This window comes from Helicoverpa zea, chromosome 9 (assembly GCF_022581195.2).
Source record: "Helicoverpa zea isolate HzStark_Cry1AcR chromosome 9, ilHelZeax1.1, whole genome shotgun sequence".
Lineage (NCBI taxonomy): Eukaryota > Metazoa > Arthropoda > Insecta > Lepidoptera > Noctuidae > Helicoverpa > Helicoverpa zea.
Window position 1 is genome coordinate 5865176 of NC_061460.1, and position 21360 is coordinate 5886535.

The 21360-nt window shown below is 35.7% G+C and overlaps 1 protein-coding gene across 3 annotated transcripts in view; it reads left to right on the forward strand.

Annotated features, from left to right (window-relative positions):
- The first annotated feature begins 448 nt into the window (after positions 1-448).
- The window catches only part of LOC124633012 (sodium-independent sulfate anion transporter-like), a 43649-nt gene continuing 22737 nt past the window's right edge, over positions 449-21360 (forward strand). Inside the window, exons 1-2 of one of the 3 annotated variants that reach the window (XM_047168093.1) lie at positions 449-622; positions 20665-20881. In XM_047168093.1, the coding sequence (XP_047024049.1) occupies positions 20681-20881 (201 nt within the window). In that variant the 5' untranslated portion in view covers positions 449-622; positions 20665-20680. Of the gene's footprint in view, positions 623-4038; positions 4182-20664; positions 20882-21360 lie in introns of those variants that run through there. The other 2 variants (XM_047168092.1, XM_047168094.1) reach the window with 2 other exon arrangements.

Sequence of the window (21360 nt, forward strand, 5' to 3'; positions counted from 1 at the left end):
CAATGGACGTGCTAGCATAAGCAAATTTTTCAAAGAGTATCCAAAATACGAGTAGAGTCCATTTCACTTAAAAATTATTTCATATCAAACCAGATCAAACATCAAACCGTGTAACGGTGTACGAAATAAAATAAAAAAATCTACTCCGAACAATTTTAAATAATCCCGCTCTCCTGGGGTGGCGCTACCATCGACAGATTCCATATTTTTGCAGGGTTATACATACATTAATACAACAGTTTTATAAAGCAGCAAGAAATGATAACAGAATCTCGTAACATTTTTCAAAATTAATTAGGTCCTAAATAAACAGTAAAATTCTACAAGATCCAACCTAGTAAATACTCGTGATACTGACTAGAACAAATGCAGTATCGAAACGTAGCTGACGTTGTCAGACATTCAAATTGACACTGAAGGAAGCTTGAATTTGTCAACATTCGATACCAACTCGGCCGCTGTGATTGTGAAAGGTTTAAGATTCTTTCCATATTTTACAAAAATATATTTAGAATCGTCTGTTAAAATAAAGTTGAATGGAAAAGTGATGAACAATGTTTGTCAGTAGCTAATAATTTTAATTCAAGAGTTTTTAGCAAGCAGAACAGCTGGACTTTGGTAAGTTTTTTTTGGATTGCAGTTTTAATATTACGCGATCAATGAAATTATTGTCATCAATAAATAGCAATGCTGTTTTTCAACGTTTGTGTTTAGATTTATTACTTTAATATTAGTGATCCAATTGGCTTCTTATGAAATACTGTTTCAGTTTGATTCCCCACGAATAAGCTATTTTCAGCAGAAGTGTTTATTTTGAAAATTAAATTATATTCCTGTTAGTATATAGTAGGTCAATTAGCTTCGTGTTCACACTACTATGTGGTATGTCCTTGTTTACATAATGTTGAATAAATTTTGTATGTAGCTGAAGGATTTTTATATCTTAAATATATTACAATAATAATTGTAATGCCTACTTTTTTACAGATAATTCTTATTTACCATCCATAGTTTATGATAGGGTCATAAAAATATTACACATCATTCTTAATATTTTTTGTGGTGAAAAAGTCTGTCTACATACAATAACTATTGCAATTAATTATTTACCTATTATTTTTCATAATTATTTGTACCTAAGCTAGCATGAAATGTTCATTGTAAACTGGCTATCTTCCTGCAGTTTCACCCTCATTTCAGGAAGTTTGTTCCATACCAGGATTTAAATAAATAGCCTATGTAAGTGATGTCGGAGATAATTTTCATAAGTTTTGGAGCCTTTGGAGATCAATAAATAACTGATAATATGTAGTATAGAACAATATATAATTAATAAAAGTAAAATAGAGATTATTAACTAAAAGTAACTTTACAATATTGACGGTGGCCCACAAACTAAGCACATCTTGTATCTTGTGGCACAAGACTTCTTCTTTTCTTCAAGACATCTTGAATATGCCTCTCAAGTTTGGAACCCAAAGTATAATATTTACATAATTTTTAAGGTATACTCAGTATCGTTCTAATTGCTATCTACCTAACTATGTAAGCAGATGTAAGAAATTTCATATTCTACCTTTACATGAGCGGAGAAGGATCGCGGATCTCGCTTTTCTGTTTAATTAAGTAAACGGATCTGTTGATGTCCCTGAGCTGGTAAGTAGGATTGCACTGCGTGTGCTGTCTGTGTTTCTGCGGCGATCACATCTCCTTAATGTACAGATTGAGAAAAAGGCCTATAGACAGAACTCTTTTATGTTACGAGCTTGCAGAACTTTTAATGCAGCGTGTCAGGATACAGAGCGGGATTTGTTTACAACCAGTATCCGTCAACTAAAGAAACGTTTGTGTTGCTGTTTCTTTGAGTAGGAACTTTTTACAATTATATCTTTGTGCATTTCACACATTGTCATCATGGTTTTTTGTTCTGTTTGTATTTGTATTTTAGCTGCATGCAGAATTTTGTAATTTGATATGTACACTGAAACTTTTCGTCGTTTTGTAAATGACCATTTACAAAACGACGAATGACATGATTGTTATGAGTGGAAACTTGTTATTGGCCCTCTTCCACATTATTACCCTAAATTAAACGATGTATGTAGCTGTAAGTTTCCTTAAAATTAATAAAATAAAATAAAATAAGACTTTTTCGACTCAATTTATCGAATCTAAGCTTTTAAGATTATGCAATATTTCCGTTCTATTCAAGCTGAAATTCAGTGAATACTTAAACAAAATGGCAGCAACATTAATGATTGGAGACAGTTGTTCTAAATGTTGTTAACTGGCATTGATATCAACTAAGTAACTCCCCCACAATTTCTTTCCTGTGGATGTAACAGAGATAAATCAGGCACACTGAATCTGACACTTCCGTTCTGATTACAAATTCTATATTTAGAGTCTGCCTTATTTAAGCTTTTCAAACTGAATTGAAAGTATAAACTAACAAATCTGTATAACTGAGTGTTGCTGTACATTTGTACATAATTCAGGCATAATCTCTTAGATAGAAGCAAAAGGTTATTATTTTAACATTAAGACTAAGACCTCGTGTAGAGATATGTTAAAAAGCCTGTATAAACATATATTTAAGGAATATGTTCTGAGCCCAATTATACTACTGCATTTTTCAAAATTTGAGTCACACTAACAGGAAGCTCACGCTAAACATCAATAAAGCATTCCCATGGATAATTTATGATTTTTTTCTTTGAAAACAAGACCTATCAAAATAATAATAAATATTTATTATCATTAATTATATTTTTGTATTTGAAATTGTTATTGTGGGTCAATTAAATAAATACCGAATAATGAATAGCACTCTAATTACTTCTGTACACTAATGTAAGCTGAAGAGTATGTTTGATTGAACGCGCTAATCTCAAGCTACTTTTTATCCAGATGCGCAGATTCCTATGAAACGCAGGTGAGACCACTGGTGGAAGCTTGTTTACTTATTGTAGTACAATTTTGGCATGACTAACACAGTTGAATATTTATCATGTTGATAATTGACAAACGTAATGTATTTTAGGCAAGTATGCGTGTACTTACTGTACTATGATATTGTGTATGACACACACTTAATCGACTCAATTGTAATGTCTCGTGATGCAATCTAATCGATAAGACATTTATTACTTCATGGTTTCACTTGCTAAAACTCCTGACTATGCTTGTCTATTATAACTTCATGGTTTAACAAGCTAAAACTCCTGACTATGCTTGTCTATTATAAATTAATTTCGGTCCTTATTTCTGCATTATGATCCGCAACGTATACGTCCGTAACGTAACGTGACGCAATACAAAATTGATATTTTTTGTTTATCTTATCCAAAAAAAAAATACATGAAGAAGCATATTGCAGAAAGTATTTTTGCAAGTTTGGCTATAAACGCAATGGAATTCGGGCACAAAGTTTAACCCTGTCCTGAAATTGTGTCCGCGCTACGTCGCGCCATGTCTGTACCATGTAACCGCCACTCAACACTCGTGTCACCGCGCCACAGGCTTAACAAAATCCCTGAAATGACACCGTTAATACTTTCACGCGTTATTCTTCCTCTTCCCAACTCTAAATTGGCATTCGGATATTTTAAGAAGAAATAAAATTGTATCTAAAAGTTTCCGAACATTCACCGGAACTTACGTTGGATTAAAGTACAACTTACATGGTGCTTGTATTTTTATAAAAATAATCTAAGGACTCTACGTTTTAAATTAGTTTGGAGTTTAAAGGAAAAGTGATTGACTTACACTAGGATTTCGGTTTGTAATGCAAAATTCAGTACACTATGTTGACTGATCTAAGGTCTTTACATATATTTTTTCGCACGTGCTTGCTTTCACAATCACGCTATTTCAATTAATGTCCTTGATGCATAACATATTAGTATTGATAGCTATATCCTATTTATTCTTTTGTTCGTAAATACATACAGACAGGTTTATTTACGATATGTAGCATGTGAAGTTGCGAGTGGCAATGCGCAATCGATTCTAGCTAGTCGGCGCGCGCGCCGGTTCAGTCTGTGATCGAACGCTAATGTGGAGTGCCCGCGCGGTTTCGCTTGCAAATAAAAACATCGATTAAACTATGTTTTGCTCTCTCGTAATTTTTAAAGTCAAGTGATTGGTTTTTTGTTTTTTTAATTATTATTTTGTGTTTGGTAAGTGTTTGGTATTAATTAATTACGAATTTATCAACGTTATTTTTAGTTATTAACATACTTAATTCTATTATTATTTTAGTTAGAGTTGAGATCATATTCCTATGTAAAAGACTTAAAATAAGTATTTTATGTGTTGAACAAAACTATTAGGCATCCAAGAATTTTATTTTTATTTTGAATAATTTGTACCAATCGACATGACATGTAAAATAAACAAGTGACATTTTGACCAAACAACATTATTATACTTATTTCTTATTAGCCTAATAAAAATAATCAAATATGTTCAGTAAAAAATAAAATATTAAATAATACTAACGGCCATAGGCAAGATTTATTAAACTAAACACAGACAAAAATATTAATAGTAAAAATGGTCATCTACACCGATCTCTCATGCGTGCAAATCTGACATAGGTGTTCCTCTTAAAGTATTGCATAGTGTAAAATAGTGCTAGGTTCTTGTAGAACTTTAACACGCCGGTAACAATTGTTATGAACATTCAATGACCACATGCAGAAAATTATCCTCCTTTCATTGTACCTACATGTATTTGTACAGATGTAGATATAATTAATAGTTTAATAGCATAGCTAGTATTTGTTCCAAGACTATTCGTTAATACATTAGCAAAATGTTTGTTATTGCATACTTATAATACAAGAAACGAAGGAAGTAGAACCATTTACAGGGCATTGATACGTTATAAGTATTACCAAAAACTAATCTTTGCTCTTTGCAAATATATTTTATGGAGTAATGTTCTGTTAGGAAATTTACCATTTCACAAGAACCTTTGTAAAAGCGTGGTACTGAAAGAAAGTGATATTAAGGGATTGTTCACACCAAACGTATTGTCCGCCGCTTACTGTGAGTATACTCACTGTCTGCCCCAGTGTGAACGTCGACTCAATCTGCAGTAAGCGTACTCACCAAACCGACAATAAGCTATAGCGTACGATGCGCTACATGTGTGAACAAAAGAATAGGCTCGTGTAGGTTCACACTAGATGCGTACGCTGAGCGGCTGACTATTCTACACATAAAAGAGCTCAGTATTTGAACCCCCCAATCTTCATACATAACAGATGCTATGTCTTCCCAAGCGCATCTTCGTAAGTTTCTATCACTAGATTCTTCTGAATTCGCATTCCAAATACATTCTCTAGAATGTACTTCTGCAATAAACTTTTCGGTGTCGAACATCGCGAGGTGTCACGTGTCTCGTCTGTCCTCATTGAAGTTTGTTTCTCGAGCGGCGGAGCGGCGCTATTCGGCAACTGCGTCCGCGTAGCCAATCCGCGTCCGCCGTGCATAGTCGCGTAGTAAAATAATCGGCCACTGAGAGTCAGCGACAACAGACGACGTAATAGCGTATAGTCGGTTCGGTGTGAACAACAATTTCAATATATATGGAAAAGCAATAAACTGCGTAACGCGCGCTCACAGTCAGCGGCCGACAATACGTTTGGTCTGAACGATGCCTTAGTATTATATCGCGCCGAGACCTCAACATATTGCTTTGTTGACTTAGCTAACAAAAAATATTAAAACAGCTGCACATAAGATGTAAACACAAAAAAGCGAAACACGTAACTGGAAACAGGCAATTAATTAATTACTATAGTGACTTTTTAATCATTCTAATTTACGCTTTTTTTAATCTTCTCTAAAAACAACTTCAATATTTTTACCTTCAAGCATTTTCTTTCTAAAATTTATATTACATATTGCAAACATTCAAATGTTATTCAAGGCGGCTAACTCTATGCCATCTGACTTCTAACTTCTAATCAGCTGAATCTTCGAATCGATCACATCAAACAAGTCACTCAGATGGACGATGATAAAATAGTAAATCAGATAGACTACCTATCTGATTTACTTATGTATTCAAGTATTTATGGAAATGTGCATCTGCTATTCCATGTCTGTTTATAAAAAAATCGTAGGGTCAATCGTTATAGTGCTCATTCGGACTCTAGGGACCACACCGAAACTGTTCACTCAATGCCAAGTTCATATTCATACCACTACTTGAAACAATGTGTTATATGCTAAGTGTATAAAAACGCTAATCGTTATATCGAAAAAGAAAAGTACTATCCAACCTTGTTAACTTTTTTACAATAGAACCAAAGTATTTGTAAAATGCCATAAAGTACGCAATAAAACAATCCTTGTTTTACCAAAATCGAATTCTAGCAAACGATTTTGACATGAGAGCATTGTTGAGCATTGGTTTTTGGTTCAGTCCACAACGAGATCGTGGCACTCACGATTCGCGTATCAAGTGACAAACACAGGAATGTATTGGGGCTAGAGAAACTGACACCCAAAGAATGCGACTTCACAATAAAATTCTTTTCGCTTTGTTGCCAATATTTCTTACGACATTCGAGTATATGAAAGGGTTTCACCAATAAAAGTAAATATTTCAAAGAAACGAGTTTTTCTTTATTTTCACCGTCATAAATAAAATATCGCCGCGAACGTTCGTTTTGGAATCGTATCACGTAATTATTAGGTATGTTACCTTCAAAACTTAGATACACTACATGCGAAATAGCTTTTTTGTTTCTGCTAAAAGCGCGCAAAGCGTTTGCAGCATCCCAATTAGGTTTAACTCAATATAGTTGCGTTAATAAAGTAAAATAAAATATTCGTGGTGTTTCAGAAAAGCTTATAACGAATTTAAGCACTGACATTATTCTAAGAGTATGTAGAAGGAATACTAATATTGGCGTGAGAGAAAGTTGGGTGTAATTTAGCACGTTCCTGAGTAAGTGCACAACAACTCGTGGATAATCCGATAGGCTAAGGTTATAGCTTGTGGTTCATCTAATATTATCTATTCATATTTTACTACACCTAAAGGTAAGGTAGGCATTTAGCGTTATAAAAGGTATCAGTATTTTATTCGTCTAACCTGCCTCCTAGTGCAATAAACTTTAATTACCGTTTCCTCTAATTATTCTGCGGATAAAACTGAATATTCAGCAAACTAATTTTCCGTGTCATTGCACACTAAGTATTTGCATATCTTGTTAACACTACATCAACGTAGTCTTCAGAATAACCTATATCTGATATAAAATGAACACAACAATACTTTCTCTTTTATGTGTGACGCTAAATAATAGCGAATAAAAGAAAAATATGCAAAGACGATTGACAAATACACACTCGACAACACGGTACTGCCACCGCCGACGATGCTGAAAATTGGTCCAATGATATTCGAACACGATTTTCCCAGTACTTGCCGTCTCTGTATTGAACGTTTTGAGTTCCAGAAATATAGCATCTCTTTCAGTTGAAGCACTATTGGACCTTACAATTTATGCAGCGCGAATGCTTTGTTTTGTTTTACTTGGACAAATTCTTGGAATAAGAAATACTGAGGAAATGTCATACTTAGCGTTTATGTACAGTACACGGTGCATTCATTCTGCGTTGTTTGATAACACTGGATTTACTGTCAATAAAGACATAAACTTTTTTTTGTTCTAAATTACAGTAGCGACAAACGCTGAGAGTGCCAAATCGTGACACGACTACGAGTAACATTTTTATATGTCGTGATCGGGCTGTTTGCTAGGAAATCGCGTAATATGTCGAGACAACGGTACTCAACACCAGTCACTCAGCTGGTTTTACGAGTTCTGCAATATAAGGTTACGCGCTAAAATCTATACACAATGGTCCAAATACTTGTGACAGGGTGTGATGCAAGCACAGCAATATTTACGGTAAACTATCTCAAGTTTATAACTTTCTATCTGAAAACGATACACTAGGAATTGTTTTCAGATTGTCTACTTTGGAAGTTTTATCTCTATAAGTACGTATGCGGAAATTTAACAGCCATAACTTTTTGAATCTCCAATCTAAGCAGCTTTGTTATATTTTTAGGAGGCCTTATTTTATCGTTATTTTTTTCAATACGTGAACCTTCAGCCCTTTCTGAAATTAATTTTGTTGCTCATTGAAGGCGTGCGAACCTGTCGTCTCTGACTCCCGATAACATTGACTGATCGGACGTTGGACGGCTGGAATAGATGAGAGAAGTACGTGCTACGTCCGAAACTCTGCGTGATGAATCGGCGACTTGTAATCGTTGGACTAACACGGGTACCGTAATTTGTTAAGGGAAAGTTCATTGGGTCCTGGGTCCTGCAGATGTGCACTATCATCTATTGTGAACGAAAACGCGACATGTTTATTTATGGACTGTTAAATTGCCTTCAGATTTTCTTTTGTTTTGTTGAGCTTAGGAGAGCCGTCGTTGAATAACAATGCTACCTCTTTAATCGATTAGTCTATACTTGTACAAAGACTGATTTATTGACAAAAGATGTCTTCCTTATTTATGTTACGTCTTCAGAAAATGGCTTGCTATTGATCTTTCTGCTCTCATTTTTATGATGACCAATAGTTGTGTTGTGAGCATTTACTATTATTGTCCAGACTATCAAAATCGGGCTAGATTCAGCTTTTCTAGTGTTTGGGTCTCTGCGGATGCTGTAACAACTGTTTGCAGGGACCATATTAATGAGGAGAACGTGCCACGCTTGCGACGTGGCGCGAAACAAATCGATGTCTCGTAATCGACGGACTCGTATTTCTGGCAATTTGTTCCCGTGAAAATATTACTCTCCTTTTTTATAACACTTGCTGGGGTGGTACCTATCAGTCATTTAACCAAGACCACTACGGCGTAAGAATGGTGTATTTATTGCCAGTAAATTAAATGTTGATGCTCCTTACCTATGCTACGTATGTGAATTCGTAGTTTGAAACAGTTACATAGTTGAACATTATGATTTCCAATTTACACACGTTTAAATTATTTGGGGCAGAATGCTTATTAAAAGCTTATGAAATAATAATCTCGACTTTTTGTTCCGTCAGAACATCTTTATCTACCGATTACTTCCTGTTGCTGATGACCTGTTATCTGACTTGACACAGATTCGTCCTCATCGAGATATGAGGTGACTAAACCTATCGAATTTTTAATAAGAATAATGATTCGGTATCTAGTTTATTTGTTTACACGTGTTTTAAGTATTAGCGAAACATTAGGAAGGTTCTAAAATAAGATTAAGATCTGTTTCAAACCAGGAGCTACTGCAATATCTTCTATAGATAAGCCACGGAATTGTTATAATGATAATATAAAACATTTTTGCGATAATTAATCTCTAAGCCATTTATACGTTTACGATCTGAAACCAGGAAGTTCAAGCCTTGTTTTTAGTAAACGCATTTACTTAATATTGCGATTTAACGGCGTTTATCAGTTTTTCGTAAAAATTAAATTATAAATTTAAAAAAACCCCCGACCCAAAAAAAAATACGCAATTATATAAACCCTATAAAAAGCAAAAAATAACTTTAAACACTACGTAAGTACCAACTAAAGCATGTCAGACTAAATAAAATTTTGTCGTGTCGGGGGACCGCTCTAATTTATTAGCCTAACGTTAGAAGTAATTATAACTACTACATTATATATACTACTTATAAAGGATGATGGGCAATTTTGTATGAACCCTGGCCTGATAACCAATAAAGTTCTAATGTATATTATATTATTGCTTATACCCTACAGTTACTGAAATAAAACAGTCCATGTCAAGAATCGACCGGAAATAAGTACAATCGGGCACAAAAGAGTTATACTTTTTGCACCATTTTTTTTTGTTAAAATAAAATCCATAGTAGAAAAATTCATTGTATGATGTATTTTCGTCAACTTATCACTTATTTAAGTAAGCCTAGGGTAGACTATCAATTAAAATCGGTCTTAACTAGGCATAATTGTTTTAATAGCAAAATAAAACATAAAAACTTTTACTTCTACCACCGTATATTATTTCCATTATTGGAGATAGCATTTCCTCGTTCTGCGGCACTAGGATAGTCGGCCCTGGGTTGTCGAATTATTAGAAAAGTAGCGACCCACCCCAGCTTCGCACGGGAAAACAGTATTTCCTCACTATTTAACGGATGTTATTACAAATGCCAGCACACCTCTAATTCCACAGGATTATATTTCAAAGCAAGATGTATTATATCCTGGCTATTAGATGATGTCTGTGCCCGACAAGTATTTGCATTAAATAGGCTACGAACTTGACTGAACTGATTTGGAAAATCTTTCAGTGGTGGAAAAGCTACGTTATTAATAACTAGCTTTTGCCCGCGGCTTCGCTCCCGTCAACTGACTTCTCTACTTTACCCTATTTTTTTTCATAAGAACCTTCTCCTGACAATAACAAACACAACAAAAAAGAATTAGCCAAATTGGTCCAGGCGTTGTTGAGTTATGCGCTTACCAACACATTTTACGATTCATTTTTATATTATAGATAAGAAGATAGGTTTTTCTTATATACCATACGTGCCAAAGTAGTTTAATTCCATAGGCAGTCGTAGGCTTACAGGACTGATATCTTTTTTCCCCAGTGGTTAACAATGTTCCACCAATAATGGATATTATTGATTATGCCGGTTAAACTCACTGGAACAGCGGAATAGTTACACCTTACGTTGTGAATACTAACTGTTATATTTTTAATATTTTTTTAATATGGACACATGCACCTTCTGTGACACGTCCTGACTGATATTGACAATAATATAATGCACCTAACAGCCCTCTCATACAAAATGAAGTGGTTCAAGTCCATGGGCTGTCCTATGCTATCAAGTGTCATATCTTCGTTCTCCGGTGGTTTACAATATTTTGCCCATAATAAACTAATAAAAAGCGTGTAAAAATGAAGCTTATGACATAAGCTATCATTTGATGTGCAAATGGTTTTTATTGGATATACCGGTTAGACTCACCGGAATTGCGGAATACGTACACCATACGTTGTAAATACTACCTGCTAAATAATCGTTTTTTTTTTCAATAAACTTGGAAAATATGGGCACAGACACCTTCTGTGACTCGTTCTGACAATTATTGACAATAATATAATGCACTTAAACATCTCTCCCATACAAAATGAAGTGGTTGAAGTCCATATCATATATATATCCTGGCTATTAGATGATGTCTGTGCCCGACAAGTATTTGCATTAAATAGGCTACGAACTTGACTGAACTGATTTGGAAAATCTTTCAGTGGTGGAAAAGCTACGTTATTAATAACTAGCTTTTGCCCGCGGCTTCGCTCCCGTCAACTGACTTCTCTACTTTACCCTATTTTTTTTCATAAGAACCTTCTCCTGACAATAACAAACACAACAAAAAAGAATTAGCCAAATTGGTCCAGGCGTTGTTGAGTTATGCGCTTACCAACACATTTTACGATTCATTTTTATATTATAGATAAGAAGATAGGTTTTTCTTATATACCATACGTGCCAAAGTAGTTTAATTCCATAGGCAGTCGTAGGCTTACAGGACTGATATCTTTTTTCCCCAGTGGTTAACAATGTTCCACCAATAATGGATATTATTGATTATGCCGGTTAAACTCACTGGAACAGCGGAATAGTTACACCTTACGTTGTGAATACTAACTGTTATATTTTTAATATTTTTTTAATATGGACACATGCACCTTCTGTGACACGTCCTGACTGATATTGACAATAATATAATGCACCTAACAGCCCTCTCATACAAAATGAAGTGGTTCAAGTCCATGGGCTGTCCTATGCTATCAAGTGTCATATCTTCGTTCTCCGGTGGTTTACAATATTTTGCCCATAATAAAAAATGAAGCTTATGACATAAGCTATCATTTGATGTGCAAATGGTTTTTATTGGATATACCGGTTAGACTCACCGGAATTGCGGAATACGTACACCATACGTTGTAAATACTACCTGCTAAATAATCGTTTTTTTTTTCAATAAACTTGGAAAATATGGGCACAGACACCTTCTGTGACTCGTTCTGACAATTATTGACAATAATATAATGCACTTAAACATCTCTCCCATACAAAATGAAGTGGTTGAAGTCCATAGGCTGTCCTATGCTATCAAGTGTCATATCTTCGTTCTCCGGAGGGTTACAAGGTTTTGCCCATAACAAAAAATAAAGCTTAGGGTATAAGCTATCATTTGATATGCAAATGGTTTTCATTGGTTATGCTGGTTAGACTCACCAGAACGGCGGAATATGTACACCATACGTTGTAAATACTACCTGCTAAATAATCTTTTTTTTTTCAATAAACTTGGAAAAAATGGGCACAGACACCTTCTGTGACTCGTTCTGACAATTATTGACAATAATAATGCACTTAAACATCCCTCCCATACGCACTGAAGTGGTTCAAGTCCATGGGCTGTCCTATGCTATCAGGTATTATATCTTCTTTCTCCGGTGGTTTAGAAGGTTTTGCCCATAACAAAAATGAAGCTTAGGGTATAAGCTATCATTTGATATGCGAATGGTTTTCATTGGATATACCGGCCAATTTTACCCATCATCCTTTGTATATAATTGTGTTTACATACGTGTTTTTTATACGAGTGTTGTAATTAGGTAGGTATCATTTGATTTATGTAAGTATTTTTAAAGGTAAAAAGCGGTCCCCCGACACGTTAAAATTTTATTTAGTCTGACATGCTTTAGTTGGTACTTACGTAGTGTTTAAAGTTATTTTTTGCTTTTTATAGGGTTTAATTGCGTAATTTTTTTTGGGTCGGGGGTTTTTTTAAATTTATAATTTAATTTTATTTCATGCTTTTTGAAGGAGCTCCTTAATTTTTCCTTCCTTCATTTAATTTCTTTTATTTTAAGATGGGGTCGCTATATGCGATCACGGCCAAAGGAAGCTGTTTAACAATCCTCATGACAAACTGGCTCTGGGAGAATTGCACAGATTGAGAATCAATAAAGATTAACTTTTGGTCATTCTAGATTTTCAGCAAAATTATTCATTCCGGCATTCCAGGGTTTCATCCGTCACATCCCATTTCCAGCATCAGGTTCTCGTCAATTAGAATCATGAAGAGAACTAGTCAAGACAAATACAACGAGCCCAAACTCGATGCGTTTACTAAAAGGCAGTTCAGGGTTATGTCTCCTATCTTCGTGCCCTAACAGCAGACCAGCTCAGGGGTTCCAGAAGACATTAGTGTTTCAAATTTCAGATCCCACATATGCTTGCAAGTAAACTGAGCGTGTAACATTCCTATCAGACCTATCAAACGAGCTGATGACCTTGAAGACCTGAACCAATTTCCACCAAACATAGCTAAGAACACTCCCGAATGACATTCCTTTCAAACAAAAAAAACCGTATTACAATCGGATTATCCGTTTGCGAGCTACGATGCCACATACACACACACACACACACACAGACACGTCAAACTTATAACACCCCGTCGTTTTTGCGTCGGGGGTTAAAAATCATCTGGTTTTGCATTTACATTTTCATACGTATGTATGTATTATTCATCTTTTGTCTTTAATCAATTTGCTGCTTGTGATGTTAAGAAGAGCATTACATCCATAACCTCTGATGCAGTTGGAAGTGACTGTGTCAGCCGTAAAATGATCCTCCCGATCCTTGATGAAGTACTTCCTGTCATATGTCACATCCTAAACTATTCCATTTTCAGTGGTGTTTTTCCAGATGCTTGGAAAGAGGCCCAAATTATTCCTCTCCCAAAGAAACCTAATCCCACATCCTTCTCCGAGTATCGTCCTATATCCATATTACCATTCCTTTCCAAAGTCCTAGAACGTCTTATTCATAACCAGCTAAGCTCATTCCTATCCAAGAATAGACTTCTTAATCCTTTCCAATCCGGTTTCCGTCCTGGTCATAGTACTGTAACAGCCCTGGTCAATATTACGGATGACATCAGACTAGGCATGGAAAATGGGAAATTAACGGTACTTGCACTGCTGGACTTCAGCAATGCGTTTAATGCCGTTGATTTTGACATTTTGCTTGGTATTCTTTGCTCTCTTAACATATCTCCAACGGCCATTGATTGGTTTCATAGTTACCTGTACGGGCGCCGGCAACGTATTCGCATTGAAGATAAATACTCTTCATGGTGTGAAACGACTGCTGGTGTGCCGCAGGGTGGCGTGTTGTCCCCATTACTCTTCGCAATGTTCATTAATTCAATTTCTAATAAACTTCTTTCTTCCTATCACCTTTATGCAGATGATCTCCAGATCTATTCACAGGCTCCACTGGATCAACTTACAGAAGCAATTGAGGCCATAAATAAAGATCTAAGTCAAATAGCTGAGTGGAGTAGGTGCTATGGACTAAGCGTAAACCCTCTTAAAACCCAGCTCATTGTTATCGGCAGTTCACGGATGGTATCAAGAATTGACTGGTTTCGTCTCCCGCAAGTCATTTTTGATGGTGTCCAAATACCCTTCAGTAAGAAGGTTAAGAACTTGGGGATATTCATGGACTGCAGTTTGTCTTGGGAACCACAGTTGCAGGAAATCAGCAGACGATTATTTGCTTCTGCAGGATCACTGAGACGGCTGCGGAATTTTCTACCCATTGCCACGAAAATTGCGCTTGCACAATCTCTTTTACTTCCTATCCTTGACTATGCCGATGCCAGCTATCTCGACCTCAGAGTGGACCAACTAGATAAACTTGAGCGACTTCAAAATGTTTGTATAAGATTCATATTTGGCTTGCGCAAATATGATCATGTATCAGAATTTCGCACTAAACTCAAGTGGCTTCCTATACGACTTCGTCGGAATGCTCATATTCTTTCTTTACTGTACTGTATTCTCTTTCACCCTACGACCCCTTCTTATCTTAAAGATCGTTTTGAGTTTGTATGTGACACGCATTCGCGGTCTCTAAGGTCATCAGAGAATTTAAAACTGAAGATGCCGGTGCATTCCTCGACATTTTATGACAAATCATTTGTTGTCCAAGCAACTCGTCTGTGGAATGCACTGCCTGTATCTATCAGGCGCGCACAGTCACTCGCTGTATTCAAGAGTATGGTGAAGAACTATTATCTGAATCTTTAACACACTCTCTACTTTCTTTATATTTATATTTTTGTCTCCCATCCAACTATCCTTAAATATGTGTATGTATTGTTTATTTTATACTTGTATATATAACTATTTAATCATTATTCGTACGCCTACTACCCTAATCTATCTATTTAAAATCGACTCCATCCAAAGGTTGTCTGTAAGAGATTGCTCTTGAGCGATAAGACCGCCTGTTGTACTCACACGTATTTGTTTGTAATGTCCTTGTCTATGTTTCTTTGGTGTACAATAAAGAATATTCTATTCTATTCTATTCTATGTTATTCACACACACATTTATGTAAATTACAAGTTTTTTGTATACTAAGACTTAAACGCATTATATTCTAGACATGACATTTAACATTCAAGACCTGATTGAATAGGCAGTCCTGTTTGTTATACTCGCGATCATATGTCGCGAAAGTCGTAATGAATTCACGGAAACTTAAACAAGTAACGTTATGGAATCAGGTGTTACTTTGTGGAAATACGAGGCATTGAATGTTAGAAAATATTATTTGGTGTTAATTCCGAGAGACAATATATCAAACCTAACAGTCGACACGTGTTTCGCGCCTCCACGGGGCTTCCTCAAGAGATAGGCTCGTCAACCGCTCGGTTCGTGCCCGCAAATCAACACTAAATAGTTTTTCTAATATTTAACTTAAACAGGCGTCAGTTAGATCTACATTTATTCTTCAGGCGAGAATTCTACATACTTAAAAAAAAAAAAAACATACCGGCCGAATTGATAACCTCCTCCTTTTTGGGAAGTCGGTTAATAATAATTAAATGACGGAAAGCATGGTAGATACTCGCTACTCGTGCAAAATCTGTTGAATGCCCGAATGACCGAAATGTACTTAATAATCAACATTATGGGTCAAGGTCGAATTGACAGAGGTTTCTTAAGGATTTATCATTGGCACGAGGCAAAATTTAATAACAATCAACATAAAACTTAAAATTTAATTAAATTACCTCATGATATGAATGCCAAAGTTCCCCAAGATTTGATAAGACTGTAATCTCTGGGTGATTCTTTATAGCAAAAAAAACCCTTGTTACTTACATACTGAACTGAATGCTCCTTGCTAAGTATTTACAGGATGTAAAGCCATGTATATCCATAAAGCTAACATTAAAAATGCAAGTGCATAAGTTGCAATCTCCTTATTCCATGGAGGCCCATTTCTTCCGGTTAACTCTTCCAACTTCCACGGAGGATAAACAACGCATGTTGGTGCTGTTTTGTCTTGTATTCCCACAGCAATATGAAGACAACAGTATTATTATTTTAATATTATCGCACAGTGTATAATGCCACTTATTACTTACATGATGGAACGTTCACATGCGGCAGTCGCACAGCTGACTCTAAGGAATGTAATATTAGAGTAGATGGCGCCTGGTATCATGTGTACTTCCCATAGGAATGTTCATTGGATTATCGTTTCTGCGGGCTCTTACCACCTCGCATTCGTCACGTCGTGTCGCGTGTGACGGATTGTACCACACACCGTTAGGGCTGTCTTAAGACTCTGTCAGATCTTGAGACTTTCTTATGTTACTATCAGACCAGCAATTAAGTCTTCATTCGCCCCTTGCGTCGATTATTATGACCAACGTTTAATCTTTTTATCAAATCTGATAGCGGACAAGCGTAAGCTTAGCAATCTACGCAATAAAGCAACCTATTTTTATTGGATGAGTCAGTAGATTCTAGTAAAATAATTTTAGATTGCTGATGTTTACCGTAATTCCTTAATTAACTTATGTAATCGGCAAACTGAAGTTGGCCAAAGCCATTTTCACAAATTCAATTGTCCGCCTAGACATTCAGTGTCTTACAATTAAACTTCAACAAGCACAACACTGAAAATCCGGACAATACAAACACTAAGCCCTCGTTGAATGGAAGCTTAAGGCCAGAGCCCGTAGATATGCCCAAACGCAGACTTGGAGGTCAGAAAAGGCTGGCACAGCCCTACATTTGGCGCACGGGTCGACGGATTGATCGAGGAATTACGTGGCTAACATCCACCAAAATGATTGATAATAGTCTTGGGAAAGGGAATTATTGTTGGATCCCTGATAGGCGTTTAGTGCGATAGTTGATTCCGATGCTCGCACGAGGTCGTTAGAGACCCTAATACAGTGCTATCTCTACAGTCGATGTCTTTGAGGTTCCCGTTTCGATGCATGTATGTATATGCTTGATAAGGATATTATGTCTCTTATCTCTCTCACTACGTTTTACGCAAGTTAGGACTTATTCTTCGTTGAGCACGATAGCATTTCTTGTTCTAATCAAAATATGTGATCTCGCGTTATTCAGTAGACCTAAAACTATGTTGGTGAAACACTTGCAAGGATAGAGTAATTTCTATACCTACCCATAATTGCAGATGAAAAACATTCGTTTAGTAATACTTTTAACTAATACTATAAAATCTTGTACTTTCAACTAATTTACTATAACATTAAAATTGAATTAAATGAAAGAAAAATTCGCAGCTTTTAAAAAGCCCCGTTTCCATAAAATATTACTACTTCGGCCACAACTGTGATCTTAGTTTAATTACTGTTTACGAGTAGACCACATTATTTTACTTTTCTCACTATCATGAAACCAAGTTAACAGTTCTGGGGTATAAATTGATTAATTATAATAAATTAACTACACTTACATCAGGAGTTATTTTTTAGATTTTACATATTCATGAAGAATGAGTCACTGTCTTCTAAAAACGGCCAAAACAATTTTATTTCGTTTAGACACATACCGTCGTACCACAAAACCTTTAAAACGTCTGTTGAACACTTGTCTAAAAAAATGATAAATTATGACGTTGAAATAAGGTCCGTTTTGCAGTCACACTGATGTTTAAGTTTTTGTAGTAAGGCTAACTGTTATTAGAGACAAACAAGAGGGAAAAATGTAACATGATGAATAAAATATTTTGGACGTGATTAACAGTTCTACGTTCAACTCTAAATTTTTTTACATTAATGCTGATTTCAGCATTTGTGCTAACCAGTACAGTATGTTTCAACGTCATCATACAAAAATTGATAAAGTCCTGCTATTGATTGTACGTTATCAGTTCCTGGTCAATATCAATATTATCGATTTGTGCTACTACAGAAAATGTGTGTTTTTTTATATTTAGGTGATCTTTTTCAATTTGTTAATGTAATCTAATTTATACGAGCTTTATTGACATCACGTGTAGCATCGTATTTTGCTGAATCGCTGGCTGCCAATTATGAATATGTATGTTTAGGAACGTATTACCTATTACAAATGTTTTGTAAGTAATTTTGCACTATCCACAAAATATATTTATGTTGTGGTTGAACTATCTGTGTCGAGTACCTATAACGTGGTGTGAAATAATTATGTTTCGCAAAATATAAGTATTACTTTAGATATTTATCAAATTGTAATCTTACAATAATGAGATATAATAGAAATAGTTAATTCACCGTTACTAAATATAGTTGATAAATCGATCATAAGGAAGTTGTAATTCAAGGCTATTCAATAGATACGCTAATATAACATGTTCATGAATACAAAGAGCTACGCAGAAAACACTAAGATTTGATACCATGTAAATTCAGTTTTGTGTTTTTTCTTTCAACAAAAAAAGAGCTTCAGTTTTCCAACTCGCCTTGTGTTATAGGCGTATCTTCGCAACGTCATTAAGAAGATTACATGTTTATAGGCTCAATAATGCATTATTACGTATCCGACATCCTGCATTATCCAAAATTGCGTATTACGTAAACAGTATATTACTGAGATAACGTTTCGATCAGGGGCTACATAAAACGACATTGTCAAAGATGTACAACAAACACAAGGGTTAATGGAAATCCTCAATCCAATCTGGCCGAATAATTGGTTAGACCCACCTGCCTGGGAACAAAGCGTAGTAGTGACGTTGTTCAGCGGAGGTTTATTGGCAACCGATGTAACATACCATCGCAAATTAACACAGCCGACCTCAATATTATCGGGGAACATGGCCTTCGCCTTGTGTCCGAACGCACTACACACTAATAGCTAATTTTCCCCTAGCACCTTACCACTCAAGAGGTAAATTGACAGTAATAGATTTGTTCCCTCCCCTTTCTTACGCTTTTGTAGTAAAATAGTTGGGTACTCCACTATTTTGTCAGGCTTTATATCCTTACACTTCCACAAGTACACGAGTACTCACCCAGTCCATATTAATTACATATATTTCAGTCCTTATTTGTTAAGTTTATCTCTACTTCTACTTTAATGTGCAGGGAAGATCTCTACCATTAATGAAGCGTTTGCATAAAGTTGACTAAGTTTATTAAAACTCGAGCAAAGCCGCAGGAAATATCCACCCAATAACAATACGTACATTTGATTCAGGGCAAAATTACCAATCTTTTCATTATCTCTAAAACAAAGCAAAATAGTAATCCCAGTGATCTCTCCCAACAATAAGCAGTATTTGTTATTTCAACAATAATAACCAGAGCTTCGATTGTGGTGGCCCTTCCATACGCAGGAACTTTATTCGGTCCTTTGTTTTTCGGCGGCCATGTTTAGTGGCCAGCCTTTATTAGGGAATTGGAAGTGTGCGACACAAAGGGTCTTAAATTAAATCAACTACCCCAATATTCCCTGCAGGAGTGCTTTATAGGCTTGGGGACTATAGGGCATTGTGGTCGCCGCCTTATCGACTCCATATTGACCAAGTCTAGGTTGACAATGTGAAAAGGATGGTAGGTACGACTCATTTCAACGAACTATTTACGCTTTCCTATCACAACAGTTGTGTCTGAGTGAATTAACTTGAATCCGTATTTTTCAAATGTGTTCAGTTCCATTTCTCCGTAAATACAACGTTGCTAGCAAAGTATAGACGACGTCTCGAAGTTTGTCTCTCGTTTTATTGTTCTATCATGTTTCGTGGAAGCTGCCGTGAACCTCCACCATAAACGGTTTATTAAACTTTTGTATCGTAAGTCAAAGACAAATATTTACGATGTTTCCCTAAACTTTTGTCACTTATTACAAACTTTCTTTAATTATGTTCGCATTATTTTCATTATTTGCCGGAAAAAAACACATACCATCCGATATTTGGTGAATAAATGTTTCTTGTCGAAATTGACCTGAAAAGACAAGGAATCACTTGAACTAATTAGGTTAAAATCAGTATACCTATTCTTACATGACATCATAGCAGGGGCATTTCTTTTGTTTCACAATTATTACGAAATATTCAAATATATATAAGGTCAGTCATTGACCTTTCCGGTATTTTAGCGTATTAATTGTGCCATTGATATCTACGAACCACCTACTAATCATATTAATAGAGTCTTTGCCATGTTTCAAAGTGGCGTATGCCATTAAATTGCCTACTTTTCTGTTTTCTTTGTTTCAATTTATTTTTCTTTTTGTCATCAGGTGGTTCAACAGTAAAATGTCATCGCCGTCCAAGCTTCGGTCCAAAAGACAAACTCGATGCAAACGTCTGTTACATAAACGACTGCCAATTACAAAATGGCTTCCAGAGTACAATTCAGAGAAGGCTCTCGCAGATTTAATTGCGGGCATCACAGTGGGTCTTACGGTTATACCACAGGCTCTGGCATATGCGACACTAGCTGGGTTAAGTCCACAGGTAAAGTAACATTCATTCTATCCCATAGTGTCATACGAGTACCTAATAAAGTAAAATATCAACCTTTTATATTATAATTATAATAAAATTGCCACCAATTTTTATAAAACATTTTTGCCTACATTTCTATCGAAAGCATACCCTATAAAGTATTTTAATCTCAGGCAACATACGACATTCTGTTATCTTTTCCCATACCTGGTACAGGTCAGGTCCCTCGAATATTTTTATCTCAGGAATCTGAATAACGTTTTAATATCGACTGGAAGTCACAGGTAAAAATCGACTTGCTCCAAATATGAGGTTCTGATTGCATTTTGAGGTGCAATAACCGAGATTGAGATGATAAGGCTTTTAATAGACCTTCGAATGAAAACATTGAAAGTCTTAATTGAGCGTTTGCATGATGTAATGCGTATTTGTAATGATTTACTACTATTCGGTTCAAAACTTGCGAATATGATATTGCTGAAGTACTC